The sequence below is a fragment of the Capra hircus genome, chromosome 7, assembly GCF_001704415.2.
Source record: "Capra hircus breed San Clemente chromosome 7, ASM170441v1, whole genome shotgun sequence".
Taxonomy (NCBI): Eukaryota; Metazoa; Chordata; class Mammalia; order Artiodactyla; family Bovidae; genus Capra; species Capra hircus.
This window is the reverse complement of record NC_030814.1, coordinates 89468032-89487156: the sequence shown is the minus strand read 5'-3', so window position 1 is coordinate 89487156 and position 19125 is coordinate 89468032. Positions and strand designations below refer to the sequence as shown.

The following is a 19125-nucleotide window of genomic DNA, read 5'->3' as shown; positions in this document are numbered from 1 at the left end:
TCTTTCTCTTCTGGTAAGAGAGCAGCCCCAGCAGCTGGGTTTCGTTTTATCGCTAGCCGGCTGGGAGTGGAGCTCTTCCCAGCTATGAGAGCTATGCGCGGAATTCAGAGGAATCTCCTGCATTTTTGTGTCTCCCTGTCACTGCTTCCTGTGCAGCGGAAAACACCTCCGAGGGTGGAGATGGCATCACAGGCTGAGCCGGGAGCACGTCTGCTCTCGCAGGCCTCTGCTTCTGCCCACCAGAAACATGCCCGGCCGGTCAGGGCTTCCCTTGATGCCTGGGTGTGTGCCCAGTCCACTTTCCCATCAGACCTGCTGCTCAAGGTCCCCGCAGGGCCTGGGCCTCTCCAGTCGGCTGTCTCCTTCTTAGTTTTGTTCACGAGGTCACCGAGGCTCAGCCCGCCCATCCCTGTTGAGGTCTTGGGTACCTATTTGCCAGGCATCCCCCCCACTCCCACCCCATGAGTGATAGGCACACACAGTCGTGCTGAGCATCTTGGCAAGACCCAGAGGCCAAAGGGCATCTTAGAGCTCCTGCATCCACACCCATTACTCCATCTGACTCTCCGAGGCAGAAGGAAGCAGACTTGACCGCCAGGAAATGCCAAGCTCGCATCGCCAGGAACCAGGGGACAGAGACGTGATCTTGAGACGCCTGGTGGGGGTGCAAGGTGATGATGCAAAGGTCTCCCCGGCACACGTGTGCGGCCCCATTAGAAGCCGACGTGACAGTCTGCTCAAGGTCTTGGGAAAAGCGTCCAGGATTCCAGGAGCCCCAGGGTCACTTACAGACCATCAGACAGGAGGCGCCACGCTGGGGCTCTCTGCTGTTCCATCTCACTTGGGGTTTTCTCTAACCCTGATGGCTACATAGGTGTCGTCAGCATCCCCAGCATTCTGCACATTCTCCCCCAAAGAAAGAAGCCACATGAGGGTCCTGACGCCTCCCCTCACGTGTGGATCCAATCCCTCAGATCCAGGATCCCTGTATGTGTAAACCCTTTGCCAAATCCACTGGGCCATGGAGGATGCAGAGACTGCGTCCCTCGGCCTCCAAAGCTTGCCTCTGCGTTCAGAGCTTTATGAAGCTTTATGAGCTTTATGTTGGGACCTGCCCCTTCCAGGGAGCTCTGGTTTGGGAATTAGATGCAAACCCTGGCCCAACCTCCACCTGATGCGTGGTCTCAGGAAGGTTATTAAGATACTCACGTCTTCGAGGCCCCATCTCTCTCCTCATCTGTAAAAAGTGGGCACAGTAACACCTTCATGATGCCTGACATGAGGTCCACCCCTTGCACTCTGTCACCTGCACAGCAGACACAGTGCTCAGCACGCCAGTGCACTTGTCCATAACCCAAAAACATGCAGCCTGTATTCCTGAGTCCAAGTCAAATAAACCACTGATTTATACCATCTTCCACTTCCTTCCTAGTTAGGAAAATATATGGCTACCATTTCTTGGCCTTTTGGCTGAGATCAAGTATAGTATGGGGGCTTCCCTGGTGGCTCAGTGGTAAAGAATCCAGCGGCCAGTCCAGGAGACACAAGAGACACAGCTTCAATCCCTGGGTTGGAAAGGTCCCATGGAGAAGGAAATGGCAACCCATTCCAGTATTCTTGCCTGGAAAATCTCATGGACAGAGGAGCCTGGTGGGCTACAATCCATAGGGTCCCAAAGAGTTAGATATGACTAAGCAGCTGAGCACTTCAACAACAGCGAGGAGGGCTTTTCTTTTTCTTTTGAAAATGTGTGCTTAAAAATGTTATTCCATGCACACAAGGAAATATTACTCACAAAAAAGAGAGAAGCCCTGACACTCTCTACCGGGTGGACAGACCCTGAAAACACGGTGCTCAGTGAGAGAAGCAGACACAGAAGGACATACAGGGTGTGACTCCACTGATGGGAAAGGTCTTGTTTCTTCCTGGGGCTGCTGAGGGCTGGACTGAGAAGTCACCAGGGACAGCTGGCCTGGTCCCCATCACTCTGGCCTTGAGCCAGTTGCAGTAGACAGAGAAGTATACGTGTTTTTTCAGATGCTGACTTTTTTTTGGACTGGGTGGAGGTAAATATCTAGTTGATGGCTCTTGTGATTCTCTTGTGGTCCAAGGGCTTTTAGGGTTTTCACTTCCTGTTTATTTTCCTATGAAGATTTTGGACTTATTTTATCATGTTCTTCCCCTTCTTCAATACTTTGGTTTGGTTTGGTTTTTCAAGCCCTCTTAAACCTCTCACCTTCCACCTGGGGTCATTTATCTCTAAGATCTTTTTGTTTTATTTCTAATAAGGAAGCTCTGCTGGTGACAGTCTATTTGTCTGAAAATGTCTTTTGGCATCGTTGCCTGCGTGCTCAGTCTCGTCCGACTCTGCAGCCCATGGACTGTAGCCCTCTAGGCTCCTCTGTCCATGGGATTTTCCAGACAAGAACACTAGAGTGGGTTGCCATTTCCTCCTCCAGGGGATCTTCTCGATCCAGGGATTGAACCTGCATCTCCTGTGTCTTCTGCATTGGCAGGCGGATTCTTTACCACTGAACCTGTGAAGTCTGAAAATGTCTTTGTTTTACCCTAATTCTTAGAGTTTGTTTTCGCTAGGTCTAGAATTTTCACTGGATCCATAAAATTGTTAGTCCTTTTTCCTCCAGTACCTTATGTTTGTTCATTTGTTTTGTAATTAACTGATTTTGTTTAATTTTTAAAATATTTATTTATTTATTTGGTTGCCCTGGGTCTTAGTTGCGGCCTATGGGATCCTAGTTCCCGTAGCAAGTATTGAACCCAGGTACCCTGCATTGACAGCGTGGAGTCTTAGCCACCGGAACACCGGGGAAGTCCCTAACTGATTTTATTGAGGTATAATTCCTCTTCAGTAAAACGAACAGATCTAACATAGGTAGTTTGATGACTTTTGACAAGTCTATACACCTGTGTACACTAATACCTCAGTCAAGATAGAGAATATTTCTTCTTTCACCTGACCAAGCATTTTGAGAGTCACACACATGGCTTCATTTGCCCATACGTTCTTTCCATTGTGTGAGTATCCATGGTATGAATTACCGTTCTCCTGTTGACAAGCATTTCTCTTACGAATACAGACATATGTATCTTGTCCAAGTGGGTAAATCTCTAGGAGTGGAATTGCTGTGTCATAGGTTAAGCATGTGTTTAACCTTATAAAATCTGTCTTTGCTGTGCTCAGTCATGTCTGACTCTTTATGACCCCATGGACTGTAGCCCACCAGGCTCCTCTTTCCATGGGATTTCCCAGCCAAGAATACTGGAGTAGATTGGCATTTCCTCCTTCAGGGGATCTTCTCAACCCAGGGATTGAACCTGTGTCTCCTGAGGCTTCTGCGCTGGCAGGTGGATCAGCCTTATAAGAATCTGCTAACTCACTTTCCAGAGCGGTTGCACGCTTCTGTCAGTGTCTGTTTCTTCATCCTCCCCAGGACTTGGTGTTGTCGGTCTTTTAGATTTTTGCCACGCTAGCAGCTGTGAAGCAGACTCCGTGATGGTTTTCAGTTATTCTTGCCCTGATGACTAATCATTGAGCACTATTGCATGTGCCCATTGGCCGTTTCTCTGTCCATTTCTAAAATGTCTCTCCTGCCTGAGGTTCTAGAGCTTCTTGAATCTGTGGCTTAAGAGTTTTTTGTGTTTTTGTCAGTGTTGGGAACTTATCAGTCACTATCTTTTCAAAGATTGCTTCTGTTCCATTCTCTCTCTCCCCTACTTCCAGAGCTCTGACATGTGTCAGACCTTAGTAGAGCTTCCAGGGGGCACTCTTGGTAAAGAACCCACCTGCCAGTGCAAGAGCCATAAGACACATGGGTTCAATCCCTGGGTCAAGAAGATCCCTGGGAGAAGGAGATACCAACCCATCCCAGTATTCTTGCCTAGAGAATTCCATGGACAGAAGAGCCTGGTGGGCTACAGCCCATGGGGTCTCAAAGAGTCAGACACAACTGAAGTGATTTAGCGCACAGGCATACCTTACTGCATCCTGTGTCTCTTCCCTTGTTTCATGTGGTCCATGCTTCGATCTGGATATTTGCTGTTGTCTGGTTCACTAATTTTCTCCTTAGTTGTCTTTAATGATACTGCTTCTTCTGTTGTGTCCATTTCATATATTGTCAGTTTCTACACACTCAGTTTTTTTCTTTAGTTTCCAATTTGCTGCTAAAATTCCAGCCTCACTTACTTAGCATGGCTAATATAGTTATTTTAAACTCTGTCGATTTTAGTGTATGGAACCCCTGGGAGCCTGTTGGAATAGCCTGTTATTTCTGCCGGTTTTTGTTTATACGGTCCTGTCTTCTTGTGTGCCTGGTCATTTCTTCTTTTTTAAAAAATGTTTATTTGGTCCTCGTTGTGGCACACGGGATCTTCAGTCTTCACTGCAGCATGTGCACTCTTATTATAGTTGCACCATGTGGGATCTAGTTCCCCGACCAGGGATCAAGCCTGCACCCCCTGCACTGGGAGTGTGCAGTCTTAACCACTGGGCCCCCAGGGAAGTCCTGCCTGGGCTTTCCTGATTGCGTGCTGGATACTGTGCCTGCTGACTCATTTGTGGAAAAAACGTGAAGCCTAAGGTGATGCTGTTTCTCCCCAGAAAGGATGGGCTTCCATTTTCTTCTGCTCGGCATTTAGGGTGACATCAATCTGGTGTTGGGGACTGAGGTTACTCAGAACTCAGCTGCAGTTGCCATGAGCGCCTGTCTGCTGCCTGCGGACCTTTTCCTTCGAAGGCAGCCCTCTTATCCCAGCTCATATCAAGGAGGTGGGGGCTCCCCTATCTGTCTCCCCTCAGGATGCCCTGGATCTCAACCTCTGTGCCCCTAGCCTCATGAGACCCCCTCAGCCTCTTGGCAAACCCTCCACCGCAGGAAAAGGCAGCGCCAAAGCCAGACTCCTGGGCTTCCATCCCCCTCCCCAAATTTGGGATGGAAATCCTTCACTCTCTCAATGGTCCTCCAGCACCTTTGAGCATCTCTGCCCTGTGGAGCTCTGCCCACTGCCCTCATCAGAAGGGTGTCCACACGAGCTGGCCACCATTGTGCGAGAGAGAAAGGTTTATCCAAGGTCCAGATGGCTAAGGAGGAGGCCAGGGATATAGATCATTGTGATCTTAGAGCCACAGAATGACCAATGGGGATCCAGTCTCAGCTTTTATTATTTTTTGAAGATTTACTTCTTTCTTTGGCTCGGTGGGTCTTTGTTACAGTAAGTGGGTCTGCTCTTTGTTGCAGGGCACAGGCTTCTCACTGAAGTGGCTTGTCTTGTTGCGCAGCGTGGGCTCTAGGGTGCAGGGCTTCAGTAGCTGTGGTGCGTGGGCTCAGTTGCCCCGAAGCATGTGGGATCTCCCCAGAGGAGGGATGGAACCAGTGTCCCTTGCATTGCAAAGCGATTCTTAACCAAGGAAGCCCTTGGCTTTTACTTTGTATTTTATTTATTTATGGCTCCACTGGGTCTTTGTTGCTGCACGTAGGCATTCTCTGGCTGTGGCAAGCGGGGGCTACTCTCCAGTAGTAGAGCACAGGCTCTAGGGGGTACAGACTTCAGTAGCTGTGGCTCGTGGGCTTAGTTGCCCCGTGGCGTGTAAGATCTTAGTTCCCCGACTGGGGATCGAACCTGCATCCGCTGGGTTGAAAGGTGGAATGTTAACCCCTGGACCGCCTGGGAAGTCCTATTCTCAGCTCTTAGAACATCCACCCTCTTCTCCAGTTGAGGAAGCCCAGCCCCAGGCCAGGGCAGAGCCAGGCTGTGAGTCCAGGGTCTCCCATTTCCAGACTTTATCTTTAGGAACAGGGAGACAGCCTCGTCCCCTGGACTGAGACCAGAGGCTCTGTGGACTTAGCAGGAGAGTTTCACAACCGAGGATCACCTACCAGTAAAAGGCCACTAACCATGTTCATGTCAGGAAAATGACTGGACGTGACCGGTGTCTTGGGCTCTGAGCCCAGCTGGAAGTCTCACCTCAGTCTCACCTCTGCTTCTGGGCTCAAGGGGAGGGACCTGCAGGCATTCAGTCTGGCGGAGGAAATAGACCATCTACATCTCTCCATCTCTGACTCTGCTGCTACTGATTCCATCAACTCCTATTTTTAACTCAATTCACTTCAAACTCTGCCCCTCTTTCTCCCTCATCCTTTGTGACACCCCACCCTGCCTGGCCCCTGGGCAGGTGAGGAAAGTGGCCACCGAGCTGCCAGCAAACTGCGTAAGGAGCAAGATTTCTCAACAGCTTCCAGCAAACCTGCCCTACGTTGGTTGGGCGCAGGAGGTCTAGGTCACCTTGTCTCTCATCCTGTCTCCCTGGCAGCTGTATTTGTAGGGCGGGCCCACCATGGCTGCCAACCTCAAGGGTCCCTGACCCCCGGCATAGGAACTTGGGGACCTGGAGGTTGGCCAGGCCCTGCACTTGAGACAGGGTGTCGCTCTGAGCACTGAGCAGAGCTAACTGGAGCTCAGAGCCGCACGGCTTGGGAATCTGGGGTAGAATTCGGGTCTGCTCTTTCTGCAAGACCTCTGCCTCCCACCCTGCCCCCACCCGCACCCCCACCCCCACCCCCACCCGTAAGGCTGTGCTTGCTCCCGCTTCTGTTGTTGGTTGAGTTCAAGGGAGCCTCTGACCCTGTGTGACTTCTCCCAGCCAGGTTGTTGGATACTGAGAAATTTTGTTTCATATTTTGCTGTTGTTGCCATGCTGAACCGCTTGTGGGATCTTAGTTCCTCCACCAAGGATTGAACCCACCCACTCTACAATGAAAGCCTGGAGTCCCAAGTACTAGAATCCCAGGGAATTCCCAGATGCTAAGAAATTTAAAACCTGTTTGGAAACAAACTTCTGTTTTGCTCAGTACCACTTCATTTCAAGTGGAACCATCTCAGTTCCCCAAAAACTATATTTTCCTAAAAGAATCTCTTTTAGCTGCAGAGAGTCTTCTGATAAGAGAGTTCCACAAAAGCTTTAAATCCTGCTCCCAGGGAACATTGGGTGGTGTCTGGGGACATCTGTGGTTCATCACAACTCGGGGGGGAGGGGGGACTCCTGGCATCAAGGGTGTAGGGGCCAGGGAGGCTGCTCCACTCCCCACAGCTCCCAGAACAGATCCCCACAGAGAGTGGTCCAGCCTTAGTGTGAGCAGGGCCTGAGGTGATCCTGTTCAAACTAGGTGTCCCCGCATCCAGCCATCCTGCAGCCCACTGTGGAGAATCATTGCCCTCCCCTGGCTATGGTTGACCCTCATATGCACTGGGGCCTGACACCCGGGGTGGGGTCTGTAGCACTCAGGGGTGACCCTCTGTCTGTCATCAGCCCAGCTCACAAAGCATCCTGGACGCTCTGGCCTGCACAGCCCTTGCCTCTCTGCCACACGCCCTCAACGCTTCTGTGGGAGCCCACCTGACCCCAGTGACTTCCCGGCCCTTTACTGGGAGGCCAGCCAGGGCCCAGTGGCGTCTGTTAAGCTTCTATTTTTAGGCAAACCTCACCCCCAAGTCATGCCCCCGGCCTCGCCAGGCCTGAACTGGCCTCTCCCCAGGCGGGAACCTGACCGCGGCCTGCAGCTCCAACCACCTCCTCACTCCCTCCTGGAGGGCCTGCTCCCACCTTCTCCCCCCGCAGCTTCCCGAGGCCCTGCCTGGTGTCCAGGGCCTTCCAAGGCTCCGCTGGGCCCAGGCAGGCCCAGCCAGGTCAGGTGCCCGGGGCATCACGTGCCTCTGGTGGAGAGGCCACTGGTGAGGAATGTTCCCGGGCTGACTCAGCGCCTGTGCCTGCCCGAGGGAGTTGACCTAACCCCGGGGGCACGCAGTCAGGCTGGGCTGGGCCTACCTCCGCCAGGACCAGGCTTCAGTCTGCCGTCTGTGTAGCGTGACATGGCCACGTCTGGTCTTGGCCACTCAGCCCACTCATGCCCACACATGGGTACACGCTGACGCACATGCATGCACACACAAACTCATAGACACATAGGCGTTCATGCACAGACACACACTCACCCACACGTGTGTGCACACATACCTGCACACAAGCACACAAAACCCAAGGGAGCCCCCTGTGACCATCCCCAGGTGCCTGGGGTTATAACCCAGCCTGGAGGGCACTTCTTAAGGGCATCGTGCCCAGAAGAGGAAGTTAGCAGCGCTGAGGGGCTTAGTGCCCACAAGGGAGGCCATGGTTGGGGTGGCCCCACAGGGTGTTCGAGGCTCCCAGGGTCCTGGTGGACATTCCAAGTGTGGGTGCTGAGCAGGACTCCCCAGCCTTCCAAGGAAAACACACCATGGGGCCACCCCGTTTGTTCTCTGTCAGCGTCTATATTTAGCACTGCGTAATTTCGGTATTTTTAAGTTGAACCAAGGGCAGTTTTCCCTGAGCTGGATGCTTTGTGGCTGCTTTGAAGCGCTGTGCTGAATCAGAGCACTCCAGGAGCCCACACGTGGGCCCCGTGCACCCAGAGCAGACACATTCAGGCCTTTTCTGGCCCAGAGAGGGGCCGGGATGTCTGGCAGAGAGGCAGGCGGGCAGGCAGCAGCACATAAGGGATTTTTTTTTTTTTTAATGGAAACTTGGATTGAGATCAGTGTAGGTTCACACACAGTTATATCAGATCACCGACAGAAAGGCCTTGTATCACCTGTTGACACAGATTCCTGCGGTTTGACGTGTGTACATGTACTAAGACCTTTGCCAGTTCATCCCCCCACCCTGGCAGACCTGAGAACCTCCCCCCGACACACACACACACCGTCTGGATACTTGGCTTTTGAGTGAGGACCCCTGGTGTGCACCTGTCTCCCCAGACCCCTCCCCAGGCCGCCGCCCCCCTGAAACCGGGAATCCCTCCTTGTCTCTACTACCTTGACATCTCAGAGATGTTCTGTGTGCAGAGCCACACAGCATGTGACTGGGGGCTTCCCTTTTCACTCTGAGCGATTTCTTGGAGGGCCATCCAGGATGTACACTTCCACAGTCCATTCCTTTTGTCGTTGTTGTTTTTAATATTCATTGGGCTGTGCCGGGTCTTAGTGGCAACACGCTGGGTCTTTGGTCTTTGTTGCAGCACAGGGGATCTTTAGTTGTGGTGTGTGGGCTCTAGTTCCCTGACCAGGGATTGAACCCAGGCCCCCTGCATTGGGAGCACAGTCTTGGCCACTGGCCCACCAGGGAAGTCCCCAGTCTATTCCTTTTTATTGCCCAGTGGGAAATTTTTTGAAAACCTGGAATCTGCCTTTCCTTCTCGGCAACTGCCCCATCTACTGACTGGGAAACAGGCGCAGTGTATCATGAGAGAAGCACGCACTGCTGCTGAACGACCTGGGTCAATGCCAGCCCGGCCGGGCGGCTCCCTGGGGCCCATGAACTTGGGCTCCTGAACCTGGACTCTACATACTCCATATCGAACTAATACCATGCACAGCCACGGGGAGCTTCCTCAACCAGGACAATGCGCTCACTGGGGTTAGGTCATTTTCTGCTCTGATCTCAATGCCAGAAGCCCCTCCCCAGTCATGACAACCACAGATGTCCTCAGAGGTCGCCCAGTGTTCCTGGGGACAGGATCTCCGTGGGTGAGAGCCCCAGGTTAGGGATCCCATGGACCCCACAGGACACTGGGTTCCTTGACCATATGACCCCTGAGGTCCTCAGATGCTGCTCACACCTAAATACGCACCTCGGGGATTCTCAGGCAGAATCCAGTGGCTAGGACTCCACACTTCCACTGCCGTGGGCCCAGATTCAAGCCCCGACCCACGAACTAAGATCCTGCAAGTGTACAGAGGAGCCAAATAAATAAATAAATACATGCCTGAGTGGGAGGGAGGGGAGGTGACTCACAGACCCTGGAGTCACCCTGGTTCACACCATCTGACCATCGAGGGTTTATTCTACTGTCTAGTGTGAGCTGGGATCAGATTCCATTTCACAGCCTTGGCGCTGTCAACATTTGGGGCTGGGTCATCCACTGTCGGGGGCCGCCCTGGGCACTGTCAGGGTTGAGCAACATCCCAGGTTCTGGAGACCTCAGATGTCTCCAGACATCACCCAGTATCCCCAGGGGGCAGGATGATCTCAACTGAGAACCTCTATCCTAGGGCTCACTAAATGGGGATTGGATGGAATAGGTAGGATTTTTAACCACCTTAAGGAAAAGAAAAAAAATCTGCATGACTAAATTATAAAAATAAATTAACATCACTCATACATGACTGGTGGGTATGTACAATGGTGCAACCACTGGTGGAAAACAGATGCTGTCTTAAAAAAAAAAGTCAACAAGCAGTTGCAGTCCTCAGCATTTATCTCTGAGAAATAACGGTTCATGTTCACACAGAAGCCTGCACACAGATGCCTGCAGCAGCTCTGTGCTGACATGGCCGGAACCAGAAACTGGTCCAGGTGTCCTTGGACAGGTGAGGGGCCCACACCATGGACGTCCACTTGGCCTGCTCATGAGTGGACTCTTGATGAGCGCAGCTGCCAGGGTGGGGCTCCAGATCATGAGGCCAAGTGAAAAGCAAAGCCAGTCCCCAAAGGCTCCATACTGTATGTGTAACATGTGCTTAGTTGCTCAGTCATATCTGGCTCTTTACAACCCCATGGACGGTAGCCCGGCAGGCTCCTCTGTCCATGGGGATTCTCCAGGCAAGAATACTGGTGTGGGTTGCTGTGCCCTCCTCCAGGGGATGTTCCCAACCCAGGGATCAAACCCAGGGCTCCCACATTGCTGGTGGATTCTTTACCGTCTGAGCCACCAGGGAAGCCCGCCATACCACGTGGCCCCATCTAAAGAGCATTCTTGTAACTAACTGAACATGGATGTAAGTCAGGTGGAAATGGGTATTTTAAAAAATATTTATTTATTTGGCTGCTCCAGGTTTTAGCTGCAGCACAGGGGATCTTCGATCTTGCTGCGGCATGCAGGATCTTTCTTATTTAGTTGCAGCATGAGGACTCTCAGTTGTGGCATGTGGGATCTAGTTCTCTGACCAGGGGTCTAACCCAGGCCCCCTGCATTGGCAGCTAGGAGTCCTAACCACTGGACCATCAGGGAAGTCCCAAGACATTTTATATTTAATTACATTTCAATTCACTGGACAAATGACCAAAATGAAGGCAGGAAACTGGCCAAGACCCTCCAGAGGAAGAGTAGGGTACTCAAGACCCATGGGTACAGGCTGCTCATGTAATCTGCCAGCACCCAGGGCCAGGGGTCGAGCCCTGGGCAACTCTGCCTCCATCGGACACTGGGCCATCTGGGGATGTCTCTGGTTGTCACACTGGAGGTGCTCTTGGCATCCAGAGGGCTGGTCTACACCCCACAGGGCCCAGGACAGCCCCCAGAGAGAATGACCAGCCCCAGTGCCAGGCATGTTGGGTGCAGGAATCAGAGAAAGCCCCTCCATTCTGAGCCAGCCAGGAGTGGAGGCAGAAGTTTTGTGAACTCTCCTGGGGCCCTTCAGTGGTCATATCCGGGGAGCACTCACCCCCAACCAGCCATGGAGGGGACTGTGGGAGAAGGTGCCCTTGGCCAAACCTCTCACCAGGGCTGGGTTCAATCCCTGGGTTGGGAAGGTCACCTGGAGGAGAACATGGCAACCCATTCCCCATGGAGAGAGGAGCATGGGAGGCTACAGTCTATGGGGTTGCAAAGAGTTGGACATGACACGACTGGAGGACATGCACGCACCCACCACGACCCAGAGGACATAGGCATCATGACTGCAAGGTGGCCAGGCTAGGGGCCCCAAGAGGCTCCGGAAGGGGGGCGCATCCCTCCTCGCCATCCCCTACCTGCAGTCCGAGGACTTTACGAGTCAGCTCATGTCCATCTGTTCCCCACCCAGCTCTCTGGACGACGGGGGCCCAGAGCTGATGGCAGACAATGTCAGCCACTAACAACATAGCCCAGGCTCGGAAGCTGGTGGAGCAGCTCCGCATCGAAGCTGGGATCGAGCGCATTAAGGTGAGTAGGGGAGAGGCCGCTGGACACACCCACAGCAAAAGGTGGGCATGGAAGCTAGCAAGACAGTGGGGGTTTGCACTTGGCTGTGCCACTTGCTGTGTGACCTTGGGCCACTCACCTAACCTCTCCGAGCCTCCATTGTCTCAGCAGAAAGACATACCTCCTATTAAGCTATGTTGTGGGTTGTTGTGAGGGTAGATGTGCCAATGTGCTTCATAAACAAGTGAGACCAGAGGCAGGCCTCAAGGTCTGTTGTGAGCCCTTCAGCCCTTGGGGTCCATCCCTGGATGGCCCCAGAGAAGGCCGGATGGGGCCCCTCCAAGAGGGTGAGCGTGAGGCAGGCGCTTTCTCTTCTGGCCCCTCATCCTCAGAGCTCTGTGCCACTCCCTTGTCGTGATAGATGCAAAGAAAAGTCAGAGACGTGGCCCTGGGCAAGCAAGGACATGGGGCCTTGCAATGTTTACTTTTGCCACTTCTGCATGGATTGCATTTTTAGAAATAAGCATGTTTGATTTTTATGCTAAAGAAAAAGGACAAGCAGTTCCTCCTCACAAATGCTTAACCCATCAGGGACCAGGAACATGCAAAACAAAACAAGATACTGAATAACTGGGCAGTCACCTTGGCGGGCTTTTTTAAAAAAAATTATTTGTATAAAGTTAACCTTTAAAGTGTACAATTCAATGGCATTTGGTGAACTGAAAATGTTGTGCAACCATCATGACTAATTCCAGAACATTCCAAAAAGAAACGTTGTTCCCATTAGCAGTTACCCCCATCTCCTCCCCAGACAAGGCTGACAACCAGGAACCCATTCTCTGTGTCTGTGGATCAGCCTGCTCTGCACGTTTCCTATCAATGGAGTCACACCCTGTGTGTCCTTCTGTGTCTGCTTCTCTCACTGAGCACTGTGTTCTCGGGGTCTGTCCATGTGGTAGCGAGTGTCAGGGCTTCTCTCCTTTTCATGGCTGGGTGATGCTCCCGTGTGTGGAAGGATACATGCATTTATATAGCTGAATCTTAGGTCCACAAGTGGACATCAGGATGACATCCAGGGCTTTCAAAGAATAAGGACCAATGGGCCAGTCATGGCCTCTTACACAAGAAAGGTGTCTGCCACTTTTCAAAATCATCTTCTCACCAAACCCATCCACTTTGCCAAGTATGCCGAGCCACCTCCAAGCAGCTGCCTCCTGCCGCAGACCCCAGCTTGCACGTGGCCGGGCGAGGGCCAGTGAGTATCCGTCAGGAAGACGCTGGTGGTTTACGCTCCCTCATTAGCCAGGCTCCAGCTGCCCACTGCATTAGTCAGAAATATGCGACGATATATTACAGAGGGAGGGAGCGCAAGAGGCAGTGTAAAGCCCGGGGTCACGCGATCGTGGAGCTGGCGGTTCTGAAGTCTGCAGGGCTGAACGATGGACTGGAGACCCAGGGAAGAGCTGCTGAGGCTCTAGTCCCAAGGCCATCAAACAGTCTTTTTCCCGAAGGTCTTCAACTGATCAGATGCGGCCCACCCACATTAGGGCATGTCATCTGCTTTATTCAAAGTCCATCAATTTAAATGTTCATCTCGTCTAAATTTAAACATTCACCTCATCCCTGGTAGCTCAGCTGGTAAAGAATCCACCTGCAATGCAGGAGACCCCAGTTCAATTCCTGGGTTGGAAAGATCCCTGGAGAAGGAAATGGCAGCCACTCCAATATTCTTGCCTGGGAAATCCCATGGACAGGGGAGCCTGGCGGGCTACAGTCCATGGGGTCTCAGAGTCGGACACGACTGAGCAACCAAACAATAAGAGACATCTAGGCTGGCCTTTGACCAGACAGCCAGGTGCCCGTGGCCTCGCCAAGTGAACACATAGAATCAGCCATCACCCATGTTTTTGTTCAGGGCTTGCCTCCCCCAGCACCGTCATCCTCTGTCATTGCTCAGTGCAAACACTCGCCCCGTGGCCCTGCGGTGGGAGGGTGAGGATCTTTGAGTGCCTTGCATCTCCAGCCCAGCCAGGTGGAAGGAGGTCGCTGCAACCCCTGGGTGGGGTTGGGGGGCCCCCCACAAGGCGTCTGAATGTTCCAGGACTCTGAGCACTCAAAGCATTCCTCAAGGCTGAAGACAGAGCAGCCCGGTTGAAGTGGTTTCCTCCGCCAGACCCAGCCTTGGCAGAGATCGCTGACTCACCCACCCGTTTGATGTTGGGAGGGCTCCCTGGCAGCCTTTGAACATGGGGAGGAACAGAGTCATGACCCATCTCCCTCCCAGTCCCTCCTGAGGTTTTGTGGCCCCAAGACAGTGACCAGGGACCGCAGGGCCAGCCTGAGGGAGCGGCGGGGAGACGAGGCTGAAGGCACATGGCATCCTGTCTGCAGGGATCCCAGTGGAGCAATAGAATCCTAGCCGAGGCCCATGCAGAGGCTCCTCTGCAGACTTCCCAGAGAACCCCTGCCCGGCGCTTCTGCGGGTAGGGAGGGGCCTGCCACAGAGTCAAGGGCTGGGGCTGCAGAGGTGTGCCTGTGCCCCAGACTCAAAATGGGGCTGGAGCGGGCAACCTGGACAGTGCAGCCTGCCCTCACCCCTGCCCTCCCTGCACCGGACACCAGCCACTGCTCTCCCCAGGTCCGCTTCCCCAGCGCCGGTTGGGCAGTCCTTTCCTCTCCTCCCTCCTCTTCTGGGGACCCTCATGCAGAAGGTCCTAAGTGTCAGCTTCCTCACCATGGCCACGGCAACCCCACTGGTCAGACAGCACAGGAATCAGCCACTGAAGGGCCTGTCCCCCATGCCGGGCCACCTGCCAGCCAGGCTCTCCCCAATCAGGTCCTTTCTTGGATGGACATGGAGACTTAGACCCAACCCTCCCCTGACCTTCCCTCCAGACTCCACACAAGCTCTGCTGGAGGGGGCTCAGTCCTGCGGCTGCTTCTTTAATCTTAAAATTCCAGTAGAACACACACAAAATTGACCACTAATGATATTTTGTGTGTTGACAGTGCTGTGTAACCATCACCACCACCTAATTCCAGAACATTCCATCACCCCCAAAAAGAAGCCCCCTCTCTGTGAACAGTCACCGTCCCCGCTAGTACTCTAGCCCCTGACAACCAGGAACCCACTCTCTGTGTCTGCGGATCTGCCTGCTCTGCACCTTTCCCGTCGGTGGAGTCACCCTGTGTGTCCTTCTGTGTCTGCTCCTCTCACTGAGCACCATGTCCTCAGGGTCTGTCCATGTGGTACCAAGTGTTGGGGCTTCTCTCCTTTCTGTGGCTGAGTGGTGCTCCCCTGTGTGTGGGACACGGTGTGTGTCTTCAGGTGACAGGCACTAGGGTTGTCTCCATCTTTTGGCTTCTGGGGACACGGAGCCTTGGCCCTTTCTCATCTTTCCTCTCTCCTCCTGTGCCCACATCCAGGTCTCCAAAGCCTCCTCAGAACTCATGAGCTACTGTGAGCAGCACGCCCGGAACGACCCCCTGCTGGTGGGAGTCCCCGCCTCGGAGAACCCCTTTAAGGACAAGAAGCCTTGTATTATCCTATAGCTTGGTTGTCTCGCTCGCTCAACTCCTCCACCCCGCTCCCCTTCCCCCGGCCAGGGCGTCAAATCAAGGAAAACTCTTAATTCCGAAAGAAATGCAAACAGTCACCACTGCCCAGATGGGGTAAAATTTACCGTCTGGGTTCAAATGGATTACCAGACCCACTATCGCAGCCCCATCAGGAGCTGGGCTTCACCGCCACTTCCAGCGGGGAATAGCTGACATGCCCCAGCAATGTGGTGACAATTTCTGAGAACTGAACTGCCATTTGAGTCGAGGCTGGGGCGGAACTGGGCCGGAGGGGGGAAGGGAAGGAGGTGGGTGAATCCGCCGCTGGCGTGGGCGGCCCGGGCAGGTGGCAAGTCTCACACCCTTGGCCGTTTGGGAAGACTTCTGCCAAGTGGATGATTCGATGCTTTTCTGGGGAGGTGGGAGGCTGTTCAGTGGAGTAACATTGGGTGGGAGTTGGGGAGAGAGACATAACGCACCCTTTTGCGGAAATTTTTCTCCTTTTCATTTAAAACCTTGTAATTCCATACCACTAAGATCAGGCGTCATTGGCTGAATCTGAGGCGAAGCCGGGTCATCTAACAATGCACACGTGGATTGTAGGGGCCCGGAGGGGAGCTCTGCCTGTGAAACACTGTCCCCCAGGGCCACCCCGCTGCGTGGCTTTCCTGTGGCCTGCGTCACCCTCCAGCCGCGCTGCGGCTCCCGCCCACCCCAGAAAGGGATTTTCAGCCTGTGGCCCCCGTCACTGTGACGTCCAGCTGTGTTTTCTTTAGTTTTAAGCAGGAGACTTTGGCGCTGGCAGTTAAGATGCCACGGCCCTGTTTAGCTTCTCTGTGTTTTGTTTTGTTACGCTTTCTGCATTTCCATGGCCGTTTTTCCAACAGAAATCCCACCTGGGGAGACCTGCCCGGGGCACCTGGTGCTTCCGGGTGTGAAAAGGTGTGGGATTGTCTGGAAGTCGCTGCAGAAGCCGTGGAGATGGGAGCCTCTGCCCAGACACGGAGAGGCACTCGCCGTGCTCCACTCCACTCACACCACCCGGAGTGTTTGTAAGGTGTCCTGGAGTGGCCAGTGAGGGACGGGGTGGGGGGCTTTTTACAATGGCTGTTTCCTGTGCTGTGATATGGACGGTTCAAGGAGCAGGAGGCTGGAGGACTGGCCGAATGCACACCTGCCGGGGCCACCTGCAGCCACCAGGACCCCACGGCCTGAGCTCCAGGGGCTGCCCGCTCCTACAGCCTGGCGTGTCAGGCTCCCAGGCCGAGCGCGAGGGTCCTAAGCAGCCAGCACAAGGCATGTGGGCTGACAGGGCCCAGAGCCTCCGCTCCTCTCCTGCCCCTGGGCTCAGACCTCGCCTGGCTGCACAGGCTGGTGGGGTGCCCAGCACCCCCAGAGTGCAGGCCCAGGGCCACGCTCCCCTCCCCCAGCACCCAGCTCTCTCCGGCTGGTCCGGGAGCACCTGGGGCCTCAGGGAGCCTGGCTCCCCTGAACCTGCAATTGGACTGGGAAGAGCTCCCGAGCCCCTGACCCCTACACTGCAGCCCAGGGTGGGGAGGCCCCACCTGCCCACCCCTGGCAGAACAACAGGATGGAACAAAGCCTATTCCAGAAACCCTGGGCACACCCCAGGGGTGGGGGTGGGGGCAGCCACGACACAGTGGGGCTCAGCCTGAGGGGCAGAGGGGCAGCAAGGGCAGCCTACGAGCCATCTGCTGACCCATCACCCTTCGCTCTGGGACAGAAGCCTTAATCCCTTGAGCCAGAGCTCAGTCTGCGCCCGCCCAGCCTTCTTCCTGAGCCCCCACTGACCCAGGCTCCCGCCGCCAGGTCCCGAAGAGGACAAGTGGTCCTGATCTCATTGGGAGCACCCAGACCCAGAGCTGCCTCTCTCTCCAGCCCCTGCCCTGCCAGCACCACCATATGTCCCCACCGAGTGACCCTGGAGAAGCCAGCAGAAAGCAAAGCTCAGGATCCCTGGCAGAGGGGGTTGGGGGAACCTAAGTTCAGCAAGCCCCATCGCTGGCTCCAGGCTCAGCCAGCCAATGGCCACCCACCCCCGCAAACCCTGAAGCAAAATCAGACCTTGGCTAGAGCTTCCACCCTCCCCCCCTGGTTGAGACCCCAGGGACTCAGTGGTCTGGGTAAACTGAGCCCCAGAGAGCATGGGGACCACTCTGCCCCTGCCCCAAGGCCACACCTGCCCAGCTGCCTCCCAGGTGCCCACCCACAGCCTCTGAGCCCAGGGAGGTGGCGGACAGTAGGAGCCTTGCTGTGGACTTCCTTCCAGCAGAGGAAAATGCGCTTTTTCCCTTTCTTATTTTTCCTCTTCAACATCAGAGTCCCTAGGGTAGGCCTGGAGCATCGGGGCACACAGGACACTGTTGTGCTTGTGCTTTTCTGGCATGCATGTTGGCAGGAAAATATGGTTTTCAGGGTGTCTTGGAGACTGTAAGCGCCCCAGCGCGGTGCTGGGCAATGGCTGAGTCTCCTCTCTGAAGCCTGCAGTGCTTCCCTGGGCCAGCCCCCATTCCATGCCCCTGCCCCATCCTCCCCAAAGGTGACCCCCAGGCCCAGAACGAAGTGATTTGGTTGTGACCTCCACCCCATGGGAATGCAGAAGGTGTTTTTTCTTTCTCTGATGTCCTGGCAGCTTTGTCTGGTAGTCACTGAGCCTCCAGGCAGCTCATACAGCTCCAGCCCCCAGGTGCACGGGAAACAGTCATTAGACCTCTGCCCCGAGCCTGAGTGATCAGGGGCAGTTTCGGGGCCATGGGGAGGCCACCACAGGTCACTTGACCTTCAAGAGCTTGCGGCTGGGTCCCCTGAAAAGCCATACATCGACACCCCGCCCACTTCCCCCCCACCTGCCCCCATCCCTGGAGACTATTGCCAAATGTTGTAAAGACTGGTCACCAGGTTCTCAGAAGCAATCTGTGGTTCTAGCAGGTTCTACCCCATCTGTGTGTGGATGTCCAGTGGTTTTTATTTCTGATTAAAAAAAAAAAAATCCAGGTGTGCCACACCCTCTTTCCTGCAGTGTTTTAATATCGTGTGGAATTGTTACTACCTAGTGAATTAATCCACAATAAAAAGGCTCACTGCTCCTTTCCTCCCGCCTCCCGCCCTTCCTTGGCTCCCTGGCTACTTCTCGCGGGGACCGGGAGGGGTGTGCGGGCTTGGCTTCTGCAGTGGTGACAGTGGTGACGGCTGCCCTGCCACCCCAACTCCTCCCCTTCCCCCAGCACCCAGCAGCAGACAAGTCACCTTTAGTTTCTGACCTCTGGTTAGAGAATGTACTGTGTTGTTTAGTCACTAAATCATGTCTGACTCTTGTGACCCCATGAACTGTAACCCACCAGGCTCCCCTGTCCACGGAATTTTCCAGGCAAGAATTACTGGAGTGGGTATCCATTCCCTTCTCCAGGGGATCTTCCCAACTTAGGAATCGAACCCGCACCTCCTGCATTGGCAGGTGGATTGCTCACCATTGAGCCACCAGGGAAGCCAGTCAGAGAATTCAGAGGGAAGCTATCTGAGGTTCTGGCACATGTGAGCTGTGGGTCCTAAGGTTTGAGGGTCGTGGGAAGGCACCATGCTCCTCTGAGAACTTGGA

At 54.1% G+C, this 19125-nt stretch overlaps 1 protein-coding gene across 2 annotated transcripts in view; it reads left to right on the top strand.

Moving 5' to 3' along the window:
• The window catches only part of GNG7 (G protein subunit gamma 7), a 140196-nt gene extending 121575 nt beyond the window's left edge, over positions 1-18621 (top strand). For both annotated transcript variants that reach the window (XM_018050780.1, XM_018050779.1), the window contains 2 exons: positions 11854-11972; positions 15378-18621. In XM_018050780.1, the coding sequence (XP_017906269.1) occupies positions 11892-11972; positions 15378-15503 (207 nt within the window). In that variant the 5' untranslated portion in view covers positions 11854-11891 and the 3' untranslated portion in view covers positions 15504-18621. The remainder of the gene's footprint in view (positions 1-11853; positions 11973-15377) is intronic.